Consider the following 24,654-nt stretch of genomic DNA (forward strand, 5'->3'; position numbering starts at 1 on the left):
TCCTATCCTGAGCGTTCCAGGCACACTCGGGCCCTTCCACCTGGATCCCACGGAACCAGTGGTATCCAGAGCCATCAGGCCAGAGACAGATGTCCAGCACTGGGCCCCAGAGAAGGAAGATCAGGAAGAGGTCACAGCCCTCAACTCCACAGCAGATCCCTCAACCTCACTTCTGGGGCCAGGTAAGCAAATGTGCAATGGTGTTATCCAGCTGTCATCTCAGAAACTGGAGCTGCCTTATCTCGATCTTGTGCTTGTCCTAATTTTCTCTTCCTCGTGAGTCAGCTTTCCCTGGACTGAAGTGAGAGGGACATGTCAGTTCTCTAAGACTCACTACAGAAAACTACCATCTTCATGTCCTTTGTAAGCCTCCTTATACACTCACTGAGGTTGGCATAAAATACAAACATAACTCCCAAGGAAATGCTCATGGGTCTTAATTTTAAATAACGTGTATTTCTTGCACATATGCATGTATTTTTAAAGTTTTTTGTTTTAATCTTTAGTGAAACTGTCCTAACAAGAAATGTGTGCCACAGTTTTATTTATTTATTTTTTTGGTACTGGGGATCGAACTCAGGACCTTGCGCTTGCAAGGCAGGCACAGTGCCACTGAGCTAAATCCCTGGCCTGCCAGGTTTTTTGTTTGTTTGGTTTTTTTGTTTTGTTTTGTTTTGTTTTTGAGACAGGGTCTCACTATGTAGTTCAGACTGCTCTGAAACTCACTGTGTAGCCCAGGCTGGTCTCCAACTCACAGCGATCCCCCTGCCTCAGCCTCCCAAGTGCTGGGATTACAGGCGTACACCACCACACCCGGGCTCCTGCCCACCAGTTCGAATAGCTGCTTAGTCTTTGATTACACAGGTGTAATACTGCAAAGTTTCTCACCTGATACTACACACACACACACACACACACACACACACACACACACACACACACAATCTGAAATGACCACTCTATACATGTATCTTTGTGCATGTCTGCAATTACTTACATAGCATAAAATCCAAGAGTGGTATCAATTAGCCAAAAGCATTATTATAGTTCTTGGTACCTATTGTCTTGCGTAGAAAGGTACAATTACGTTACATGATCATAGTAGTCACAACTGTTTCCAATTTTTATGACTTTATAAACACACCCTTATTACCCTTAATACCTTAATATTATTGTTGTTGGTGGTGATGGTTTGTTTTGCTTTTAACTTTTGGAGAAAACTTCTCACTGATACCAGAGAGTATGTTCTTATTTATCTTAGCCAAAGAGAGGACACAGACCAATCCTCGTTGGGTCATCTGTGTGTAACACCTCCCTCAAATAGGGACCACGGTCAGCACCAGAGCTTGGCCCACAGTCTCTAAATGCAGCTGCTATCACAAATCTTCAACTGCTGCAATTCAGGATCTATCCCAACAGTGTGCCACAGAACTGACTGTATTACACATTTGCCAAGTGAACAAAAAGGTTTCTGTTTATTGCATTAATGGCTTCTAAAGAATATAAAGAAGATAACTACAACTTGGATAGTTCCTGAAATTAGGAAAGTCTGATACAAAAATAATCACCTGTTCCAAAATGATTCCTAGACCTTTTTTCTAATGAGTTGGGTTTTCCAAACCTGAGTTTTCTTACCCCTCCAAACAAAGGAAAGATATTTTCAATGTAGATGCCAACATCTACACAAAACAGGAATCTAATGCAAGATGCATCAAACACGGACAAAATCTCTGGAGACTGGATCCAGGCGGCATTTCCACTACAAAAATCCAATAACCCAAAGCCATCAAATTGAATGAATAGCTAATAATTGCATTGTTGCCCTTCTTTTATTCTAGAAAAATAATTTAAAAATTAAACTGCATGTGCAGATATGAGGGAATTATGCCGCTGGCAATGTTAATCACTTTGGAATTTACAAAGGATTCCCTATATACTCACTCCATTTTTTCTGTCCTTATCTGAATTTCAGTATTCTTCATTGTGTTGCAGTTGTTATGATTATTGCTTTTTAGGGAAAAACCTCCTAGCATCTTAGAATCACAAATATGAGAATTATAAAGATGCTGACAATAATCTAGCCCATGCCCCTTCATTTTAACAATACAGAAACAGTGACTCCGAGAAGTTATAAACAGCAGAGCCCAAGACTATGGAAATAATGACTTAATTTCATCTCTTCTCAAATCCCATTAGAGCTCTGCTTTTGTATGATTTACACGCAGCTGCCTTTTATTAGAAAAAGATGAAGGCACGAAATAGAGTGGACATTCATCCTTAGGAAGAACTTTAGACTGTCAATTTACATTAAGTAAGATCTTACAAAAAGCACAAAGCTAGATTTTTTTTCCCCCAAAGATTCAGATAATGTCATTTAACTATCAGGAGACAATACAATTCAGTCTTGAAGTTGAAAGAGAATTGAAATATTTTCCAGGATAGCCACGTTTAGACCTGAGCTGATAAAAGACCACAGAGGTGCAGCGTGCAAGGTCCCATGACTACGAGAGCAGAGGCAGTTCATCCCTAACTCCTTGCTTCCGGTTCTTTTCATCCTGTCAGGCTGACTTTTCTGTATTACAGCCAGGTAGGGTAGCTGGCATTTTAACTTACAGAACTCTTAGGTATTAGAAAGCATCAAGTCATGACCCTCTGGGTTTCTAGGGCAGCGTGCCGTGGCCTTCCTATTTTTTCTAGTCTCTGTCCATGGTTTAAGGGCAGCTCCTGCTCTTTTAGTCCACCAGGGTCACTGGTTTCAAAAGGCAAAGCAAAATACCACACACAAACTGGGACCTGGCGGTAAAAGATGATTTAACACCGAGCAGCCTGACGATGTGGGGGACCACAGGTGTCCTGCTGCTAATGGGCAGCATAGCTGGCTCTGACTCCTTGCCACCTCTGGCCACTTGGGCCCTCTCTGATCAGGCTACACTGAGGACCAGCTCAGCCACCTGAGGGCTACAATTCTTAAACCAAACTCTCCACATCCCATGGTGATGGTGTAACATCCTCCTCTGCCTCTCTACACCTCAGCTTGCCCTCTGATAAAAGGGCAGAGTCCTCTCCAGGCCTAATGTGCTGTGGTCTACAATTTAGGGACGGTCATTTCCACAAAGCGAGAGGGAGAGGTGGAGCTCAGAGCGCCTCCTGATACTCTTCGCTGGAGTCCTGACCCTCCTCCTCCCTGTGTCTCTGCCAGCCAAACCAGCCAGGCTGGGGGGTGGGGTCATATTTAGAGTGCGCCCGGCATGGTGGAGTGGAAAGAATTGCTTAATCCCTAGGAACAACTGGAGGGGTCAGGGAGAGCAGGGCAAAGGAGAGAGAACCCAGAGGGATGTTCGGAACAAAGCAGGAAGTACGGGAGGAAGGGCTGGCTCACACCTACATTAGATGAAGCACACTCTTAAGGCACAGGCTCCATTCTAGATGTTATCCTGCCAGGACAAACGTTGGGAAAGTCATTAAATGCTGGTTGGAATGCTACCGACAAGCACTTACTTCACTGCGGCATGACACTGCTTTGGGACAATCCCGTCACAAAGATTTGCTGCAGCCCACCCAGAGGATGGGACACAGAGCAAACTATAAAAATCCCTTCCGTATGCCTCTGTGGAAGTCAGATCCAGACTAGGACCTCTGCACAACAGCGAGGCCCACGCGTAACCACGAAGCTACCAGCTGGAGCTGCGTTTACCAGTTCCACTTCCCGGCTGTTGGTAGCCACCGTCCAGCTCACGCTGTCGCTTAGGCTCCAGCACTGCACCCTGCATGGGGGGAACCCCCACAGCCATGCTCAATCTGCATCTTTGTTACAATTTTCAGGCAGGTGACAGTACAGGCTTTGAAGAAAGGGCAGCAAAAGGATCGCGCGGATTTGTGGCACAGCTGCCCATTCCAAATCCACATAAAAGGACACTACCAGCACACGGCAAAATACTGAATTTATGTTTTAAATTACCTTTACTCATATTAACCAAAATGTACCGCCAGTGGTGATGCCACCGTCGCTCTGTTCGGAGTCGCTAGACCTCACGTAATTGTTATCAAGATGACAACCTTAAAAAGGTAAAAATACCAACAAAATGTGAAAGTGCATGAGTAATAAAGGTCTGTGCTCCAGGAGGGGTCTCTGGCAGAAGTTCTACTCTTACTGGAAAAATCTTAAGAATGCAAGCTCACTGGGGATTTCCAAAAGGCTCAGGCAAGCTTCAGAGTTGAGAATGACTTTCTCGGAGGTGGTCACATTAGCAGAAAGGGGAGACTCACACCAAATCCGAAACACCGGTGAAGGCAGCGTTCGGACACATGATACAAATCTGGACCACATCAGAAGGTACAATGAAGAAGAAGGTCACCATTAGGATATGACAAGTTCCCATCTGTGCTCATTATGTAGTTCACACTGCCTGATTCCTGGTAACCACAGAATGTTAATGATTTCTCCTCAGTCTCAAACTGGACTCTATTTTTTGATGTTCTCTTTTTTAAAATCAGGTTTTCTAAGGTGTTATTTATTTTGAGTAAATTTTACCCATTAGCGTACAAACTATGGATTGGAAAATCTCACACAATCACATAACTACCATCAAAATCATCACAAAGAAGTTTCACCACCCCAAAGACTCCCTGGTGTCTCTTTATAGTCAGCTCCTATCACTGGCCCATGACCACTGATTTGATAAAACCAGACTGTACTTTAATACAAATTTCTACACTGTTTAGTCTTCCCCTTCAATCTCTGCCATATTTTTATCGACTCTCACACATACCAACATGAGGTTGGAATACAATAAAACCAGGATATATTTTATAATCAATGGCATTTTATATTTGGCAAAATTTTTCTTCTTAGATATACATGAAATAACAGTGTGTCTTAAAATGTACGGTGCCTTTAAAAAAATCAATGAAGTACAATATTAAATTTTCTATTTCGTAACATTCTCTGGATACTCACCATGTGCTAAGCATTCTTCTAGGCAATGGCAATACAAAACTGAACTACACGATTCCCAAGAACTCTCAGGGGGGAAGGGCAGATTAATTGCAATATCACATGGGAATGTCTCTAGCAGAGGGTGATCCACTGAATAGGACTAAACAAAGTTGTTTCTACATTATCTCTAATCAGCCACAATTCTTCTTCCAGGAACAATGTCCCCCCAAATCATATGCTTCCATTTACCCAGGAAATACCGATGAGTTTCACTCTGCTCATTCCAAGACTGAGTTATTGCCATACCATCGGACATATTGCCTCAGAACAATCCAATTATTTTTTTCCACACTACACTGCTGTAGGAGAGAAGTCTCATTTTGGTGTTCAACAGCTGTAAGGGTTTTACGATCATATCGAAAGAGAAGTCACTGGAAATAACTGCCCAATCTGTGAAAGGCAGATGTCCTAAATCCTTCCCAGACAGGCCTCCAGGGCCCACATTTTTCCCTGGTCAACTTTTAAAGGGGAAAGTAGAGAAGACTCAGGGCCCTTACCTGGTTCCTGAAAGTGCTCTTCATTGGACAGAGTTCTAGATAAGATAAGTATTAATGCTTCTTTAAATTGGTCAAAATGCACCTAGGAAAAGAAAAGAAAAAACATTTAAAGTCATTTCCACAAAACCATCTAAAAGGTCTGAGAACCATTTTGTCCCATCCTGGCACCACTGAAGCGAATCCTTTCACATTTTGTCCTGTTCCCTTTTTTTATTTCTCTAAAGCACAGCAGGGAAAGTGGGATGTGAATTTTTTTGCAACCTGTGCCATAAACACATTGCTGTTTATATCAATACTAAGAAAGCTATTTGGCAAAACTCTCTTTGTAAACACAGGAAAAGATAACACTCTGAACTCTCAGCTCCTTTTATTTTTCTGAAGATCAGAGGACAAAGATGTTAGGTTAGACATTAGAAGAAACCTCCCAACAAAAATGAACCACAGCCACAGTTCTCCATACACTTTTATCTCTTAGGGCATAAGCGCTCCTTCGAGGATGATTCAAGTATGGTCTTGCCTAGGGCTGCTATATAATATTTATCTATTACCCAAGGCCTCTGTGAGTCTATAAAGCAGAAAAAAATCAAATGCAAACACAAAAGATAAAAGAGCCCTGAGAAGTATTTCCATGAATCCATAAAAATACAATTGCTTTGAAGTGGGAACGAACTCTAGTTTTACTTAAGGAAATATTCAATCAGAACTGGAATATCACTTCACTTAAATGTATTTCTTCACCAAATGTATTTCTCTAGAACTGCAATTTATGTGCTCTTACCCCAGGACAGGAGAGAGAGTATTTCTTCTCACTATAATTCTAGCTTGATAATGGTGCCTCCTGTTTACACAGAACCCTGCTGGTAAATATAAAATGAAAGTGGGGTTTGGGGAAGAAAATAAAGACCAAGATATATCATGTAAAGGTACAAACTCCCAGTGACGACTGTCATCATATTCTATACAAAGAATGTACCCACAAACTTAATGAATTAAAAAAAAATGAAAGTGGGTAAATGTATAATGTGTGTGCTGCGGGCCTATTTGGATTTCATTACAAACACTGCTGAGGTTTAAATATAGGTGACAGATTTAAAAACACTTCCAAATTAAATGTGGGAAAGCAGCACATCCTGTTAGTCTACACCATCTAAACAATGGAGAAAAACAGCAGAGAACGTCTTTGTGTGCAGATGAAAGCAGAGCAGCAACCTTGATTTATATGTCATAAAATTCTATTTGCTTAGTTTATAACACTCTCCCAAATAATATATGCCTTCTGTACCATATCATTTTCATTAACTGAAATAACTTTCCAAATTCATATTTCTTTAGACTGTGTGGAGTTTTTTTTAAATTTAAGGCATTCAACTTGATGGTTCAAGTACATATGCACAGTGAGACAATCACCACCATAGGTTAATTGACATAGCCATTACTCATGTAGTTACTTTCCTTTTTAAAGTGTGTATGTGTGTGTGCACGTGTGTGGTGTTATGAACACGTAGGATCTACCTTCTTGGCAACTTTCAGGTTCAACTGCATGGATTTTAAATAGCAACATAAATGAAGGAGCCAGAACAGGGATCTGTCAAGGGAGGCAGGGCATCTGCTGAAGAGCCAGGACAGTGAAACAACGGCAGAGATGTAGTGGTGCTAATTGGGTTTCACAGCTGACAAATCACTCTGGAAACTGCAGGAAGGAGGAGCATGTGGCTCCTGCTTTGGAGAAGACAGGCTTCAGGCACGGGGCCTCCCAGCTCCAGTTCACAAGGGCAAGGCCATCTTCCCTTCCAGCCAGTTCACAAGCATCGCAGACCTTTGGCTTCTCCCAAATAGGGCCCTTGACAAGCATCTCCTAATTCCTACCAGAATCTTCTCTCCTTCTCTGGGAACGCAGCGGGCAGGTCAGCAGGATCCATGCAGGATATGCAGCCAGATGGGTCCAGGTCCTAACTCCAGCTCTGCCACTCCCTTTGTCTGTGATTTGGCTAAACTGCTAAGCCTCTCTGGGCTTTAGTTTGCTCATCTGTAAAAAAATCATGGGACTATCTAGCAAGTGATACATATGACTCACTTTCCAAATATTTACTGAGCAGCTGCTATCTTCCAGACACCATCCTAGGCCCTGGCGACACAGCAGGGATTGAGAATGACAAAATTCTCTGCTGTCAGCTCACTGTCTCGGGAAACATCACAGGGAGTCAAGCAGGTGCTGTGCTAGGAGCACTGCATACACTGTGTGTTTCGGAATCCTCCTCACCCCAGGAGCGTTAGGGAGGTGTGCAGGTGGGAAGAAGATCTAGGGAAGGAGGGAGAAAGGATGGAAAGGGGAAGTAAAAAGGATTACGATGCTACATGTACACGCACCAACTCCCCACGAGGAACGCGGTCATTCTGTATCACAAACCCATGCAAATAAATAAACAGATAACCTCAAAGCATAGTCAGGCTGGATGATGCCAAGCCCTGCAGAGGCCGGGGGCATTGATGACTCTTGCACACTGATGGCAGGACGGTGAAGCATAAAACAAAACACCTTAGGACATCTTAGGACTTTTTAGGTGCCTTACAAAAGTTAGTACTTCTAACAGGTATAGAGATGGCCATATTTTAAGGCAAAGCAGCTGGCCATGGAAGTGACTCAGACAGCCAAGTGGAGACTGGAGATGGCAGTAGGGAGAGCTGGGTATCTGTCTCCTCAGCTCCAGAATCGGAGACTCAGCCTGTCTGCTGTGTGCGGTGAGCTCAGCTGGGGATATGCGTGGAAGGATCCGGATGAAGGCCAGGCCTCCCCTGGCTGCCGTCCCAAGCTGAACAGGAAGATTCTGCTTCAAAAGGAGCCATTTCTCTGGAGAAATTCTCATCCTTTCTACTCCACTGCGCAGGTCTCTCCTCAGCCTCCTACAGATCCTAGTTCTGTCAGAGGCCATCAGAAAGAGCCCTTCAAGTTGGGCACGAACTCAGTTCACTTCAGTGAGTAGTAGCTGGGAAGGTCGCCCTGGGGCCTACAGACTTGAATTTTACTCCCCCAGACAAATGACAAAGACCCCGAGAATCTAGAATCACTTCTAATCGACTTCCAAGGGTTGATATGAGGTTTAAGTCTCCTTCGAATGCACACAAACCTTTGAGACAGTGTGAGCTTCAGGTACAGGGAGCTGTTATCTCACAGCCTCAACTGTCTGGGGTCCAGCAGACGACGAGGAAACCACAACGGGATGTCAGGCTGAGGTCAGTGTCTCAGAGCCTACACACTTCGCCACAGAAAACACCAGAGGAACCAGCTTGGGATCTCTCTACTCATTCTCGACCAGATTTATTAGAAACTTCACGAAGCTGCTACCCAGCAACTGCAGGTTAGAGGCAGGGCGCTCCCCACAGTAAGTATAAGCGACCATTGACAATTTGGATCGAAGAAAGACACGAATTATCCTTCTTCAAACATAAATAATATATATTTATGCTTTAAAAAAAAAACTATCTTAGGGCCGGGGATTTAGCTCAGTGGTTCCGCCACCTGCCTCAAAAGCACAAAGTCCTGAGTTTGATCCCCAATACAAAAAAAAAAAAATCTTAAAACACTTTTTAAAAAAACTATATAATCTATTGAAAAGAAGATGACACATGCACTCCAAAACCTAACAGGCTGCAGTCATCTAGTGCCAGGGTGAGGTTTCATATACTGCTGACCGGATCCTGAAAGGGTTACTCTTAGACCACAGAAGAAAAAGCCGATAAGTCAAGATTTTAAACAATCAAGAACACTTATGTTTATTGTGTTATTTGATAGAATAAAATTTTAAAATAATTTTTTAAATCCTCAGTGTTCAACCTTTTTCTTTTTTGGTCTGTCACTACACAGGCTGAATATTCTAGTTCTTAAGAATATTTTATTAATGTGGGGTCCTGCAAAATAACCAGACGAATGAGGTATCATCGAAAGTTCCTTCTTTCCCAGATGTTTTCTTGTTTGAATTTAACAACACGTGAGACAGTCAATGCAGAGATTCTACCTTAAAATTTAGGAGAGAACAGTTCACAGAAGGCAGGTACCTTGCTCAAGGTCACAGGGTTGGAAGTGACAGGGTTGCCTGGAGAACCAGGCCTTTTTGACAGGGATCTTCAAGGCCCAGCAACTTTGCCTGCCCCAGACCCTGCTCTAACCTCTCAGGGAAATCTGCCGCCTCAGGGCACACCCTGGAGTTCCCACACAGCCACCAGGTGCCAAGCAACGCCAGGCATAAGGCAGTAGCAGGGGACGCAATCAAGAAGATGCATAGCCTCTACCCTCCACAAATTTATCAGCTACAAGCCAGGGTCTAAAAAGTAGAACGCAAGGCAGAAGGAGAGAGGAAAGTGTATCCGTAACCACAAGATAGAATCTGGAAAGTGCCTTGAAAGAGGCACAAACAAGCAAAGTCTGACCTCCATCTCTATTTTCTCCTTGGAAGGGCATGCTGTAGACCCTGGGCCCTGGGATTTAAATAGCAATAAATGCCACCTCTCTGATCCAGGGAGACAGTGCTCTAAGGGAGGCAGGTGACTGCAATTTTCCATCAATGCTCATGAATACTGATGTGGCACAAAAGCCCCTTAGGGCAAGACCCAGAACCAAAATGCTGATGAATGCTCTATTGTGAAGATTCATGCAAGGCTGGGGCTGTGTTCAGTAACTAGAATTCCAAGCACCACCGCTCTCCTTCTCCGAGGGAGCTTTTTACTATTGTATTATGTTAAAATTTGGAAATCTTTACAAATATATAAGGCAATTCAACCTCACAAGGTATCAAGTTTCCAGGCTGTGTGTCCCCCCAGGTACCTCCTCATCTGAATAATAATTGCTGCCATTCACTTTACAAGCATCCCTATATCTTATATGCCTCAAAGGGCAGTTTGAAGCAATGGGAAAATTACATGACTGACTAAAAACACACATGACATTTAAACTAAATTAACAGGAAGACTAGCCAAGTCTGACATATTTTGTCATGTGTCACCACTACTTAATAGAATTAACCTCATCACTTTTTTCCTTGCATTTTGTATAAAGGCTTTTGTAGAAACACAATTTGCTTTTCTGGGGAAAGAGAAGGAAAGTTTAAACACCCCACAAGAAGCAAATGCTTTTAAACCACACACAAACACACATAAAACCTGCAACAGGAAGCAGAACAGGGAACCTAATGCTGCCCAAAATCATGCCACCACGGAGATGAAAGGCACAGATGAAATGCGGTTTCCATGTGTGTACCTCAAACTGACCCAAGGTGAGAGAATTCAGTCCACTGTCTAACGAGGTAAGTTCAGCAAATAAGACAGCGGTCTGTGCAACTGTCATTCCACTTAGTAGGTTTCTGTCTGTTACCACCAAGGGAAAGAAGGGAGAGTTCAGAACATCTTCCAAACATCAATGTACAGGAAAATAATCTTTACAGCATCTCAAGCTACTGCTGTAGCTAGGAAGGAGAAATGTCCTAGTTGGACAAAGAAATGAAGTTTTATAATGAAAGACTCAGTTATGAAATGTTTTCTTTTCAATAAAGCATTGTAGCTTAGTAGTCATTTACTGCAGATGGTGTAAAGAGAGGCCAAGCCTATGTCAAAAGGTAAGTTTTTAAAACCTAAAGCAAGAACATGAAGTCGTACTTCAGGATTGATCTTAGGACCCCTGCCTACAGAAGAAATAGATGCAACTCACCACATAAGAAAGCCTCTGCAAAATCCACTCTCTAGTCTAACATAACAAGCTCTCTCAGAAACTCCTGCTGGAAGTCACTGTCAAAGACCCACTTGCACGTGGGGGGGCTACAATGGGACACAGTGGATTAACTGTCGCTGGCTGTATGATAAGCCTTTGGTACACAGTCTCAGTCAACCACCACCACAAGCTCACAGGAGGGCATCGTATTTCCCATACACAGATGAAGAAATGGAGGCTTACGGCATTTATGAGGACAAGGCCCCACGGCTAACACCACCAAGGGTCAGTACCTGAATCCAGGCCTGACTTCAAAGATGGTGCCCTAATAATACAGTGTCTCCATGCGGTGGTGGTGCTCTTTGGAGAGGGGATAGAGAATGAGATTCATGCCTGTTTGGAGCTGAGGTAGCTGTGGAGCCATGCCTTCAAACCCTGGCTGGGAACTCCAGTACCCTATCTTCGCACTGTCTCGAATCAGTGGTCTAACCTTAAGCAAGCCCTTTAGATGTCTGGCTTCTTTGCCATACAGATAAACCCTGTCTAAAACCTGTGAAAGGGCCAAGGAGTCAGCTTAGTGGTTCCATCACCTTGCCAATTGCAAGGTCCCGAGTTCAAAAAATCCCCAAAAAACACAAAAAACCTGTGAAGAACACTGGAGAACATTAAATCCCCTTCAGAAAGGTAAGAAAAAACAAAAAAGCATCACTGGATGCTGGCAAAATCTAATAAGCATCCCTCTTGGGCAAAGGGTCAGGCATTACTGAAATAAAGCAGGTAGAGGAGAAGGCCATTTAGTACTTGTCCCTTCCTGCTTTTCCAGAGATCAAGGCCTCCCCAGCTGCTCTTCCCTCTGTCTCTGCTTCCTGTCAAACAAAATACCTTTACAGACATGAGGATTTATAGGACCTCAAACCAAGTTATTTTTGCAATGAGTTTGCCAAGAAAGCATTAATACAGAAAAGAGGCAGGCCTCAAAGCCTCCTAATGAGAAGGTCTTTTCTATAAATGCAGAACCACAGACCCTTAGGAGTTCAGAAGTTCAGATCAACTCCAATGAGATGCCTTGTAGGGAAGAGAATGATGCTTAGTGAAGCCACCTATACAGGAACCCCAAGCACCTGGAAATGTAGAAAGGTGAGCTAAATTATGTATTTGTACAGCTATCAAATTTTTAGGCTAAGAATTTCAAAGTGCCTTTGGTGGCCCACATCCACGTACCTATGGGACTCTTTGCAAGCCAATGGTGAATTCCGCTACTGAGTGGCTTGTAGTCACTCCAAGGAGGCCAAGCACATGGGGCACTGTAGCACCCAAATTCCTACTAAAGAGCACAGCAAGGAAACCCTCTGGAACTTCAGGGGCCTGTTTTGCTCCTGAATCTGGTCTGTTGCATAAGGAAAGGAAATGCATTTTTAAAACTGACTACAAATAAAGTCTTCAATAAAATAAAGGCAAATTATCTTCCTTTTGTTTTAATTGCTAAAAAAAAAAAAAGGTGGGGTAGTTTAGAAACCTCACTTAAAAAGACACAGGCTAGGTGAGGGTTCTATACTGAATGCACCCCCAGCCCCATAACTTACATTTTAAATGCAGCTGCAGGTCTCTGGTCCACCAGAGGCTGGATGTCAGCTGCAGGGAAACTTGCAGCGTTGCCTTAGGGAAAACACTTAATGAGCCTTTGGTTCAGTAGAGGTGCAACCATTCTTATCCAGGGCTGAGAATTCATCAGAAGACCCGGGGGTAACTGCTGAAATGCAGTGTTCACTGCAGGGTGACCAAGGTCCCCTAAAGGCAGGATTCCTAGACTCTCCTAGACTCTCCCCTGTGGCCCCCCAGGCCAGGATGCTCAGCAACAACTTTGTAGGTGCAGACAAGTACACCCAGCACCGTTAGTGAGTGTGTAATTAGTACTGCCATTAGGGAAACCAAAAACTAAAAATGGGATTACCATGTAAGCCAGCCATCCCACTTCTAGGTGTTTACAGAAAAGATCTGAAGTCACTCTGTTGAAGAGACTTCTACTCCCACATTCACAGCGGTGCTACTTATGATAACCGAGCTATGTATTCAACTGGAAGCATCCATCAGCCAATGAACAGATAAAGAGAATGGTGTACACATGATGGAATAGTAGTCAGCTTTCAAAAAGAAGTGATCCCTGTCATTTGTTCCTACATGGATATATGCGGAGAACACTGGGTTAAGTGAAAGAAGCTGGGCATGGAAAGCAAAATCTGAACATGACCACTTAGATGTTGAATCTCAAACAAAGGAACTCAAAGAAGCAGAAAGCAGAATGGCAGTTATCAGAAGCGGAGGGAGGAGAAATGAGGAGCTGATGGTCCAAGGTTAAACAATCAACTAGGAGTAACAGGTTTATTTTGTTGTTTTTAGATCTCTTGCACAGACTATAGTTTAAAATAGTGTACTGTACATTTCAAAATTGCTGAGAGTAAACTTCAAATATTCTCATCACACACATGCAAAAAAAAAAGTGGGGCCTTAAGCTAAAAACAGAGTGCGTGGGCACTATGTTCTCTAAAGAAAGGCGCCAGCCCATCCACATGGAACAGTGACCTAAGGAAGCCACCAACTACTGCCCCCGTCAGAACACAGGCTACCGCAGGCCCCAGCAAACTGCAGAGGGGCCCCAGTCATCAGACCAGCACAAAGATGCCTTTTCTGTCCTCAAGCCTAGTGAAGCAGGCCTTCATGTACTTGGAGAGCCTGCCTATGTGCCTTGGGGCGGCCTCACCCTAGAGCCTGACGTTCCTGCACAAGAAAGACAGCAGGGACTGAGCGCTCTTGCACCTTGACACGTCTCAGATGAGGGGATTTTCCCATGGGCCCTGATCACCCATGGGAAGTAGCTGGCCTTAAAGGATCTTGAAAAAGGACACTACTAAGAATTTGAAAAGAGGGCCGGGGATTTGGCTCAGTGGTTCCGCTGCCTACCTCACAAGCACAAGGTCCTGAGTTCGCTCTCTAGTACCAAAAAAAAAAATCAGCAGGACCAAGAATCTGAAAAGGATTACGCTGAGTGAAATAAGCCTGACCCTCCCTTCCTCCAAAAAAGAATACACGATCTATGATGCCATTTACAAAACCCAAATCAGTCAGCACTGCTGAACACAGAGGAAGAATAGGAACAATGGAGAGAAGAAGGTGAGGAGTCGTTAGCCAGACGGTGTATTACAGTAGCCAGTGAGGGGCTGGGAAATGTCCCAGTGGGAGACTTTGTGGGAAATCCGCAAGAGGCACCTGCTGCACCCAGAGGGCACAGAGCCAAGAAAGATTAGTCCTGCCTCTTACCCCCCATCCCACTCCAAATCCCACTTTGCAAGAGCTTGAGGAAGTCAGCGGTAGCAGAGACATGGAAGAGTATGGCAGAGAAACGGGCACAGAGCCAACCAGGACACTGTTCCCTGCTGCAAATCTCCAGACCCGGGAGATTTGCAGGACAGGAGCTAACAGTTGTTACACTTGTGTCCTGATGTTAGATTCTATCTCAGATCTTCATTCTCTAAAGATGAAGTGTTTGTTCATCCTGCAAGACCTACAGTGTGGGAAAAACAAAGTCGTTTCCTGCTTTGCATAAAGTAAGTCAACATAAAGGACACAGGAAAGAAGAATTGACAACTGGTACCAACTGCTAGAATAAAACTTGGTTCAGTAGAGTATTACGTTTGTATCTAGATGTCCCCCGCAAAGCCTCATGTGCTCTTAGGTGGGGCTTCTGGGAGGGGACTAGGTCATGGGGGCGTGACACCCAGCAGTGGGTGAGTCCACAGATGAATTTGTGGCCAAACGTGATGAAGCCTGGTCGGAGAAGGTGGTCATGAGAGGTGTGGCCTGGAAAGGTCAATCTCCCTCCTTTCTCCCTTGATCTCTCTCTCTCTGTTTCTGGCTGCTGGGCCATGAACCATTTCTCCTCCTCTGCCATGCTGCCCTGCCTTGGAGCCAGCTCTACAACTTGTGAGCTAAAATAAACCTTTCCCCCTTTAAGTTATGAGTGCTGAGTATTCATTCCCAGCAATCACAAAGTAACCCAGACAGAGAGCTAACAAGGTTCCCTCTTTCTCACATTTCAGTAATACTTGCTCTGTACTTATACCCATCAGAGACATGACCCAACTCGACTATAAATTCTTCAGTGTCTTGAGGATGCCTTGTGCTGGGGCCTCACCCACCTGACATGTGCTTAACTGATGGCAAAGACTGGGATGAAGCCCTCTGGATTATCGAATGGAAACACATATCAGTACTGTCCCTGTTCCTTCAAATCAGGGGTTTACAAGCTCACAGCGTATCAAACATTGTGTAGTAACAACCTTGATCAGAAGAATATGGGCCCAAGTTGCAAAGCAAGACCAATGGATCTATGGAAAATCGGCCAAGCAATAGATGCATGAAAATGGCAAATGGTAAGTGGATCTGAATTGTTTTCCTTAACAACTCACAAACACACCAGGCGGCCAGAAGTGGCAGGCACATCTGTAACCCCATTACTTTTGGATGGACAGCCAAAGTAGCTTAGCAACTTAGACCCTGTCTCAAAAAATGAACAACAAAACAAAACAAAACAAAACTGGGCTGGGGATGTAGCTCAGGGCAAGGCCCTGGGTTCAGCTCCCAGTACCTGAAAAAAAATATTATACTTATTAAGATTTAAAAGATAAAGTTAAAGCCATAGTATCCAGGAAGCTGATGGATCCTAACGCATTCAAATCCAATTTAATGGAAAACTGTAGTTCACAGCAGACATGAATATAAACAAGTTATACTGACACTAAAAGACTAGTGGAAAAACTCACACCCAGGACACACGCACAGGACAGTATGTGCAAATGTCTTGGATTCATGAATGGGTAAAGGTGCTTGGATTTGCCATGCTACTTTTTCTCCTTTTTTATTAAACCAGCCCACTAACTCTCATAAGTTTGTCTGCACTTTCTAAAGAAAAGGATGACTGGCTTCAAAAGAAACTCGTAGGATAGCTAAGGCTGACAACAATTAACTGAATACTGCAAAATAGCTGAGAGGAATCTGAGCATTCTCCGCTCAAAGGAATGATATATGTGTGAGGTGATAGTTGCCTGGATCTGATCATGATGCAGTGCATACACGTATCCACTCAGATGCCATGCTGTATTCTATGAATATGCATAATTACTATGCGCTATGTAAAAATTACACTCATTGTTTTAGAAATCTTATAATTTTACAACTTAGGATCATTGTTCCATATGTCACCAAGGTGACAGCACTCGAATCGCTCCAGGGTTCTAAGGATTATTTCCTTTAATAATTTAAAATTATTTAAAATAATTTAAAATTACAGACCATCCAGAGCATCTTAACAGCACATGGCCAAGTTGATGTGATCATCTGAGGAGGAGAATAATTCAGTTTTGTAAAAAATGAAAATTTAACAGTCATGCATTAATTCATGCCAACCCTGTGCTCGGGGAGATCACCAGGGATGTCCCCCAAGAAATCAACATGCAAACATCTATTTAACTTTTATCACCGGTTCACTAAGTAAATATCACACTGTAGACCACTTAGGTATTCATTATTCAGGAAAATCGTAAACATAAAAGGCAGGCGGGTGGTGTCAAGTCATTAACAAATCAATCGATAACTGTTCCCGGGTTGGAGTCTCCCAAACGAGGGCAAAGATGTGCAACATCTGGAAGGCAAACTGTTAATGTGCTGCCAAGGCGCGATCTGTTTTCAGCAGAGGCTGCCATGTTTACGCTGACTCCGAGGAACCCTCTCAAGGAGACTGTCAGTCCTATCATGTCTTCTCAGGCTTTGAGGAGCATTAAAACACAGCTCCCCTTGGCTGCTATTACTCAGACACGGGAAAGACCTCAGACACTCCTCTCTTTTGCTCCCCACTGTGTCCAAATCGAGGCAGAACTCGAAATCAGTTGAGTGCACTACATTACGAGGACCAAATGTCTCAGTGTTCCATGTATCCATTTTTTGCTGCTTTCAAAGCAAGATTTTTAGCATTTTCTAGGGACTGCACAAGCAGCTCCGAGGTGGCTAGGAATAGCCCCAGTTTTTTGCAGAGAACTCACATTTCTTTCAAGTGTAAGCTCTCTGACACCGCATTCATGGTGCCAGGCCTCTGAGAATACCATCTTTTGTATATTAATTGCAGGCTGAGTACTACTTCTGTCTCCTGGGTTACAGGGAGGCAATACACTGCACTGTACCTCAGGTCACTTATCCGTCTCATCAGCCAAGGGACTGAAAGAGAAAGGAGGAAGTTCAGCCACTAGACTGAAGCTGAGCTTCACGACTTCTTCCTCAATTTACACCACACGATTCAAACCACTGTTTGCTAAGTGTCAGCAGCATCAGCAACACAGCTCAAGAAGTTTTGCCTCCTTTTTTATTTTCTTATCCATTGTGAAGGCCAACAGCAAAACAGTCCACTTAAAGGCTTATAAATGATGCCATTAACTACCATTAGGAGAACAGAGGGAATCTCAAGTTGTGTCAGATCAAATGTCCTTCCCACAAACAGAAAGAGGAAAAAAAAGACCCTGTCTCACCCCCTGCACCTGCCTGGGACTTGATTCCTGGGGAAAACATCATTATTTGTTGTCAAATGTGCACACTAACATTGGCATGAACACAGTCCCTGCTGGCAGTGAGTCATGCTGGGTTTTAAATGAAGCTGTGCTGTATTTACTTACTCTCTTGCCATATTTTCTGAGTGGAAGACTTAATTAATACTTCACCCAGAAACAATCCACACAAGGAATGGTTTTATTAAGTATAAAAACTGTAACAGAAATCCCCCTTTCCTGTGAAAGGCAGTTTTCTTACTTTATCTTCCTTCTCTTCCACTAAAAACCTCACCCCCTTCGTTTCTGTCCCAGTGACGAAGGCGGCACTAAGGAAATGATCCACAGGAATCAGCAAAAACTTGGGAAAGTTCCATCCATTACCAAGGATGCTCAGCGCACAACTGCGTTCCAGGTCACAAACTGAAGTGACCCTGTCGCCCAGCAACTACACTGTATTCTTTTTCCCAGGTTAAAGGTCAGGTTGCCAGAAACAAGTTGCAACACAGAGTGGCTTGCGCCACCCTCCCCACCCCAGCAGAAACCACACCCACTTCCCCAGACCTTACCCTGCCCAGGAGATTGTCCTGAAGCAGCGTTTGCTGCAACACAGGGGCCACCTCTTCCAAGCTCAGCATGTGGCACAGGTCGGTGAGCTCCTCCTGTCCCAAGGAACCGGTGCCTGTGGTGTCAAAACTGTCAAACAGCTCCTTGAGTCGGGCCTCATGCTGGTCCTGCTCCACCTCATCCATCCCATAGCCCACGGCGCTCACCTGTGCAGGACAGAGACAGAGAGGTTGGGGTAGGTCACCCCTGGCACACTTACCTCCTGGGCCAGCCAATACCTGTCTGAATGTACAGCACTCTATTGCTAGCACACCCCACCACAAGACCTCAACCCACACTCACACCAGGGGAGCATCCACAAGGTCGGATCACAGTTGGGGACGACTTTACCAGAACAAGGGGGTCACGTAGGCAGAGCGCCCCTCCTCTCCTGCCTGGTCCTCGGGGGGATGGCCAATCTGGAAATTCAAGTCCAAGAGCTGCTTTCTCCCCGTCAGCTCATCTGGCCAGCACTTTTGAAAGGTGACGGGCCCCTTCTGACAGTGGGGTCAAATGAGCAAACTGGTAACACCAACTGACTCCAGGGCCAGGCCTCCCCGCAAGTCAGCGAGCTCCCAACAGCAGCCCAGATGCTGGCAATGTGGCCGTCCTGATTAGTTCCACTTCATTCAGCCTCGATGCCCCTGGAATAGTTACCGGGAGGCTGCAGAGAAAGATTCTGGCCGAACACGCCTGCTACAAAACCACCTCTTTGTTTACAGGAGACCAGATGCCTTTCACACACCTTCTCCCAAAAGCAACTCAATTAACTTCCTTGGTACAATTACACGCAGTGTGACAGGAAGAGTATTCCCTGAAGCCTGATGGAGTCCCAAGGAGCTTGAGGTAAGGCTTAGTTGCCTAGAGAAAAGGGAAAACACCGCTCCAACCTTCCAACAGAAAGTCTGAAGGAGCCACGGGCTGCCCTGTATGAATCCTACAGCATCTCATCTTGGGGTGCCTCCCCTATCCCAAGCATCTCACCTCTTTCCCCTGGCTGCCCACCTGTTACGTCTCTGACCCACCCCAACCCCAGGCTGTTCACTCCACCACTTTCCTCAGGAGAGTGGAGTCATCAAAATTCGAGTCTTGTTTTTTAACTAAAAATATATATCATAAAATTCCAGGAACTTCACACTTTAAAATGTTTTCCTTTGCACCATAATTGTGATTTCATGGGGTAGATCTTCCAATGCAGGTCTGAAATCTGCACATCTGGAAGCAACTGGGACATGATGCAACAGATGCTAAACACAATACACCCCCTTGAGACAGTGACATCAGCCATCAGCAACAAGGCTCTCAGCCAGCCCCTTGCCTATAAAAGCAGCACCTTTAACCAGAAGCCAGGGGCACAGCTGTGAGGCAGTGTGCTAGCCTAGTCTGCACAAGGCCCTGTGTTCAATTCCCACCATTACCATGACACCCACCCCCAACAAAAGCACCACTTTTTACTAAACCAAGACCTGGGTCAGAAATTCCCTGAATGAGGTGGGGTTCCAGAGAGCAGGTCATTACTACGTGGGGCACAGGTAAGTTAGGATAGTGAACACAGCTAGAGCTGAAGATGAAAGCTCTCTCACTGATCTATCAGTAGTGTTGCCATAGGCCAGTGGCGAACCTATGGCACACATGTGGCAACGGGCTATTTGTATCACTAGAAGCTTTAAAAGGTTTGTGATCACTGCTCTAGACTGCTGACTTTCTTTAAAAATAGAGCCACAACCCTAGAAAACTGGGTGGATGCAGAAGATGAGTATGAACAGCTCTGCCACGAGCTCAAGCTCTACAAGGGCCGCTCATTAGAGCCACATGCCACAATTCAGGCCCAGGCTCCAGGTCTCTCCTCTGATTAGCAGTTTTCCATTGCTAAGGTGCTGCTGGCTCTGGCTGCCTTCCCAGGGTTCAGTCTGTTGGGTTAACTAATCACTATGTAAATGTTTTCCAAATAAGATGAGAGTGCTATATAAACAGCAAAGCGTCAGAAAAGACATACCAAAGTGAGGTGCAAAGCCACAAGAGGTAGGCATTGAGATAGGCCACTGAGATTCACCTAGGGTCCCAGCTAATTGTCAACTTAGACCTGCTGAGAATCCCCAAGATGCTCTGGGACTTCCTGTGCTGCCATAGCTCTGGGGCTCAGCTCACTCGGAGTTTTTTGGTCCCCTGGGCTGTAATCTGATCAACTTCAGAAAAGCTACATTATTGTACCTTTGATTTTGCATACTCAAAAGCAAAAGAATCCTAACACTTCCCCCTCTCAAAATTATTTTGAAGGGGTGGCAATTTGTTCATCTAATAAAAGAGAGCAATAAAACTCATAGTGCACTGAGTTCAGAACTTCTCTGCTGCTTTGAATTTGATAAGCTATCATGGCCTGCTTTAAGGAGCACATGGGATTTCCATGAAAACAAACGTCTTTCGTTTTACGGCAGTTTTCCTCTCTGATCTGTCTCCTTCATCTCCTCCTTCCCAAGACACTATGATGACGAAACCATTCTTTTGACCGATGGGTGGGGGAAGTCCCACTCCTGTGGGACAAATGTTCCTGCTGAAACATCCAGAAGATGTTATGCATAGTGACAAGCTGTCAGTGCTCATCCGGCACTGAAAGCACTTTTGCTGCTTTGACGCTGCTCTTCAAATCTTCGTCAGTAATTTCATGTGCAAAAAATTTTTTCTCCCACTTGGCAGAAATTTCTCAAAGGGTAAGATCCACACCTCCTATTTCTTTTATGTCATCTAAAGTACTAATAGTATACCAGGGACTCAGTAAACTGAGCTTGGTGTAAGGCTACTCCTTGAGAAGAAACTAACCCTGAATGAGATATACAGAAATGAGCACATAAACATTTTTTAAATACCTGTTTCTTCCACAGGCACACATTCATCCCTCCCTTTCTGTCCTTTGGGGCAGGGCATTTTCAATCTGAGACATACTGCAGGGCCAACAGTGACCACCAAACCGTACAGAACCATCAGAAGCTTAATTCAACAGGTTAAAGATGAAGCAAACAAACTCACAAACTACAGCTGCACTGTGGGTGCTGGTTGTTGCTATGGGATGAAACTTTGGAGGAGAATCTGCTAAAACTCTCCATCAAGGCCTGTCAACAATACTGACCCATCTTCAGGAACCATTCTGAGGGTTAAGTATGGCAGGAATATGAGCAATGGATCCCAGAGAAAGTCCATACGTACAAGAGCAGAACTGAGAAACAACCAAGAAAGAGCTTGAGGCTTACAAAGGAGGCATAACTTTAAGCCAACCAGCCATAAATCTATCTTCTACGCAGCACAGCAGGAGATGTGAGACGTGTACAACAGAACAGAGCTTGGGCGATGCGAGAGCTATGTATATAAACATCATTCTATTACTGCATGGTAATGGCAGCAGGTCATGTTCAGCTCTTTCTTGATCTTTCAAGGCAGATTACTGATATATTTAATGTCAAAAGCAGAAAGGCCGAAATGTAGTTAGGAATTCAGAAGAAATTATTACCATTGACTTACTTCTGAGGATTTGCTATGAGTATCACCTTAATCTTCCAAATTCTTTGAAGTCCATAGATCATGTCCCAATTTAAGATGTAGAAACTGGGGTTGGGGGAACTCAGGCAACTTGTTCAAGGATACAGCACTAATATGAGCTGAAACCAAGAACTGAACTCTAGTGTGACTCCAAATTATACTGCCCCTCAGTGTGCACAGAACACACAAATGAGACCTCTGAAATGAAGCCCCTGGCACCCCAAACCCCACCTCTGTGTCCGCCAACTGAATGGTTCTGAGCACCAGAAACCACCCTGGAACACTCCATGGCTATACTTTTCCAACCCAGAATGGGGAAAGGTGGGGTCGCCCACACCTACACTCCCTGGCCCATTTATTGAATGATGACAGCACACAGACAAAGCTCTAGGGAAACAGATGGAATAAGCACTTTTTCTAAAGCAGCTTTGGGATTTGGGGCCGCGAAGAAATTTTTATTTAAAACCATCACGCAGAACTTCATATCTTTCACAATGGGCATAGCTCAGGAATTGATAATCATTACTCTGCTTCCCCCAAAGAAACACTTAACTATACCTAGTGCATTCAGTCTAAGGCCTCACTGAGCCAAGACCCAGCCGACACCTACTGGGAGCTGGGATCTTACTCAGAGGTTTTAAAAGTTTGCTTTTGAGCAATACATCCTCCTTCCAATTGCAAAGAACAATTCCGGTTTTATGAAGACTGTCATAAACCTGGGTCTTTCCTTACCAATGACTTTCCCAATGAAATGGTCAGAAGCTTTTATGGCTGCTTTGGAATTAAGGGGCCAGGGCAGGCACTGTTTTGGCGTTCTAACTAGGGAGAGTTAAGTAAGAGGCAGATGCACAGAGCCATTAATCAAAACATTTACCACCCAACAACCACCCACAATGACAATTATTTGGAGCATTTTCCTTCCAAGTAACTCAAAAAGGCTGCCAGAATGCTGCAGACTCTGATGGGGATGTCCACTACAGATCTGTGCGGTTATGCTCCCCTCAGGAATGGCAGATGATGGGAGCACAGTGCCAACTAGGGCTGCAAAGGAATTAGGGGGAGGCGTGGCTGGAAAAATGAAGTCCCCAGCACTCGGCCAGCAGGAAGTGCATACGTGAACTTATGAACTGCCAGCATCCAAAGTATAGAAAGGAGCGTGTAAGAACGGTACCCCAGCCAAAGAGCACTCTGTTCTGGGGTGGAGGAAGTGAAAAGGGGACAAAGTCTGGCAAGTGAAAACCAAATAATAAATAAGCACAATGCCAGAGCCCCTGGCCCAGGCCTTTTATTTCCCCTCCAGATGGTCCAGCAGCTGAACAGCTCTGCGGAATGTCTCAGCCCCCTCAGCTCAGCCTCTTGCCTTTCCAGGCATCAGAACAGACACTCTGAGAACTGTGCTGAGACAGAGCTGTTGGGGGTCCACAGGCCAGGCAGTGACCACCAAGTGACTAATTTGGTCCCTTTGGGACAGAAGAGGTGAACACAGGCCAATGCCCCTACGGGAGGCTTTTCATTATGCCTTTAGTTTTCACTCCAGAGACCACTAACGCTTGTGCAAATTACAATGTTTCATTCTCTTCTGCATACTCTTTAATGTGTTGCAAAGATTCCCAGGTTTACCATTTTGCATTAATTTCAGTAGAATGGGAAGCAGTGAGGAGAGTATATTCCGCAAAAGCTCAACAGAAAAGCAACTGCCTCCATCTGCCTGTGTCTGTAGAACACTTCTGCCAAAAACTGCTGCTCACCAGCAAGCTGATGATGACTGCTTCCTCTGTGCTCAAGTAGCACCTTATTTTTTGCTGGATCCCAAAAGTAACGCAGTATCACCATGGATAAAACTGTAGTATAAAAATATTACACAAAAGATTACATGTCACTGTACAGGAAAAAGTCACACTTAATTTGAAAAAAAATAACCTTTACTAACTATACTATAAATTTTGCATGAAATGAAAGTATCTTACTAGCATTTACTCTAAAACATAAACAAGCTTTAGTAGTTTACTATCGTGAAGGTTGTAGCAAATTTAAGCTTTTGTTAAACCAACAGCTGATTGGGTTACCCAATCAGGTAGTTAGTTAATGCAGAGTAGCTGGAGGAAAAAAAAAAATAGCTCAGCCCAATGTGGATTCAATAACCTATAATCAACTACTAAGTAAAATTAGGGGTGCAGAAAACAAAGCTGTGACTTTTCTTTTTTCTAAAAGAGAAAGATTATAAGGGGGTGAACGGAGGGCAGGGGTATGGGGGAAAAATGAGAACTAAGACCTGTCATGTAAAGGTACAAGATCCCAATGATGATGTAACTATACTGGATACCTAAAAAGTACCAATAAACTCAATGAGAAAGAGAGAGAAAGAGAGAGAGAGAGAGAGCTTATAACAACTCACTTCTTGAGCCATATTTACTCAAATTAATTGAGGGTGCCTGAAACCATAAGTACAGTTCCCTGGGGCATAAGAGCTTCTATTTTCACATCTATAAAAACAATTTTCCCAATTTTGTGTTTTAAATTAGCTCCAGATGCTTTGTTGTCTTTTCCAAGCAAAAGCTTAAGTAATTGTCTAATTGCTGGCGCAAATTGCAATAATTTCACTTGCATAATACTATTATCTTCTAAAAATTTCATTTTATCTGTAAATGGGAGAAATATCTTTTTGCAAGACTCAGTCTCTCCACAAGCCTCTGCCCAAGAGATGCAAGATGAATAGCCAGAATTCAAACCAAATTATTT

The 24,654-nt window shown here is 44.1% G+C and overlaps 1 protein-coding gene across 8 annotated transcripts in view; it reads right to left on the reverse strand.

Moving 5' to 3' along the window:
• Nin (ninein) overlaps positions 1-18,551 on the reverse strand; it is an 85,010-nt gene extending 66,459 nt beyond the window's left edge. For all 8 annotated transcript variants that reach the window (XM_033765175.1, XM_033765179.1, XM_033765174.1 and 5 more), the window contains exons 1-2: positions 18,348-18,551; positions 5,494-5,575 (exon numbers count right to left, since the gene is read on the reverse strand). In XM_033765175.1, the coding sequence (XP_033621066.1) occupies positions 5,494-5,575; positions 18,348-18,530 (265 nt within the window). In that variant the 5' untranslated portion in view covers positions 18,531-18,551. The remainder of the gene's footprint in view (positions 1-5,493; positions 5,576-18,347) is intronic.
• Positions 18,552-24,654: the final 6,103 nt, after the last annotated feature.

The sequence above is a fragment of the Fukomys damarensis genome, unplaced genomic scaffold (assembly GCF_012274545.1).
Source record: "Fukomys damarensis isolate Sample0158 unplaced genomic scaffold, DMR_v1.0_HiC HiC_scaffold_17, whole genome shotgun sequence".
Taxonomy (NCBI): domain Eukaryota; kingdom Metazoa; phylum Chordata; class Mammalia; order Rodentia; family Bathyergidae; genus Fukomys; species Fukomys damarensis.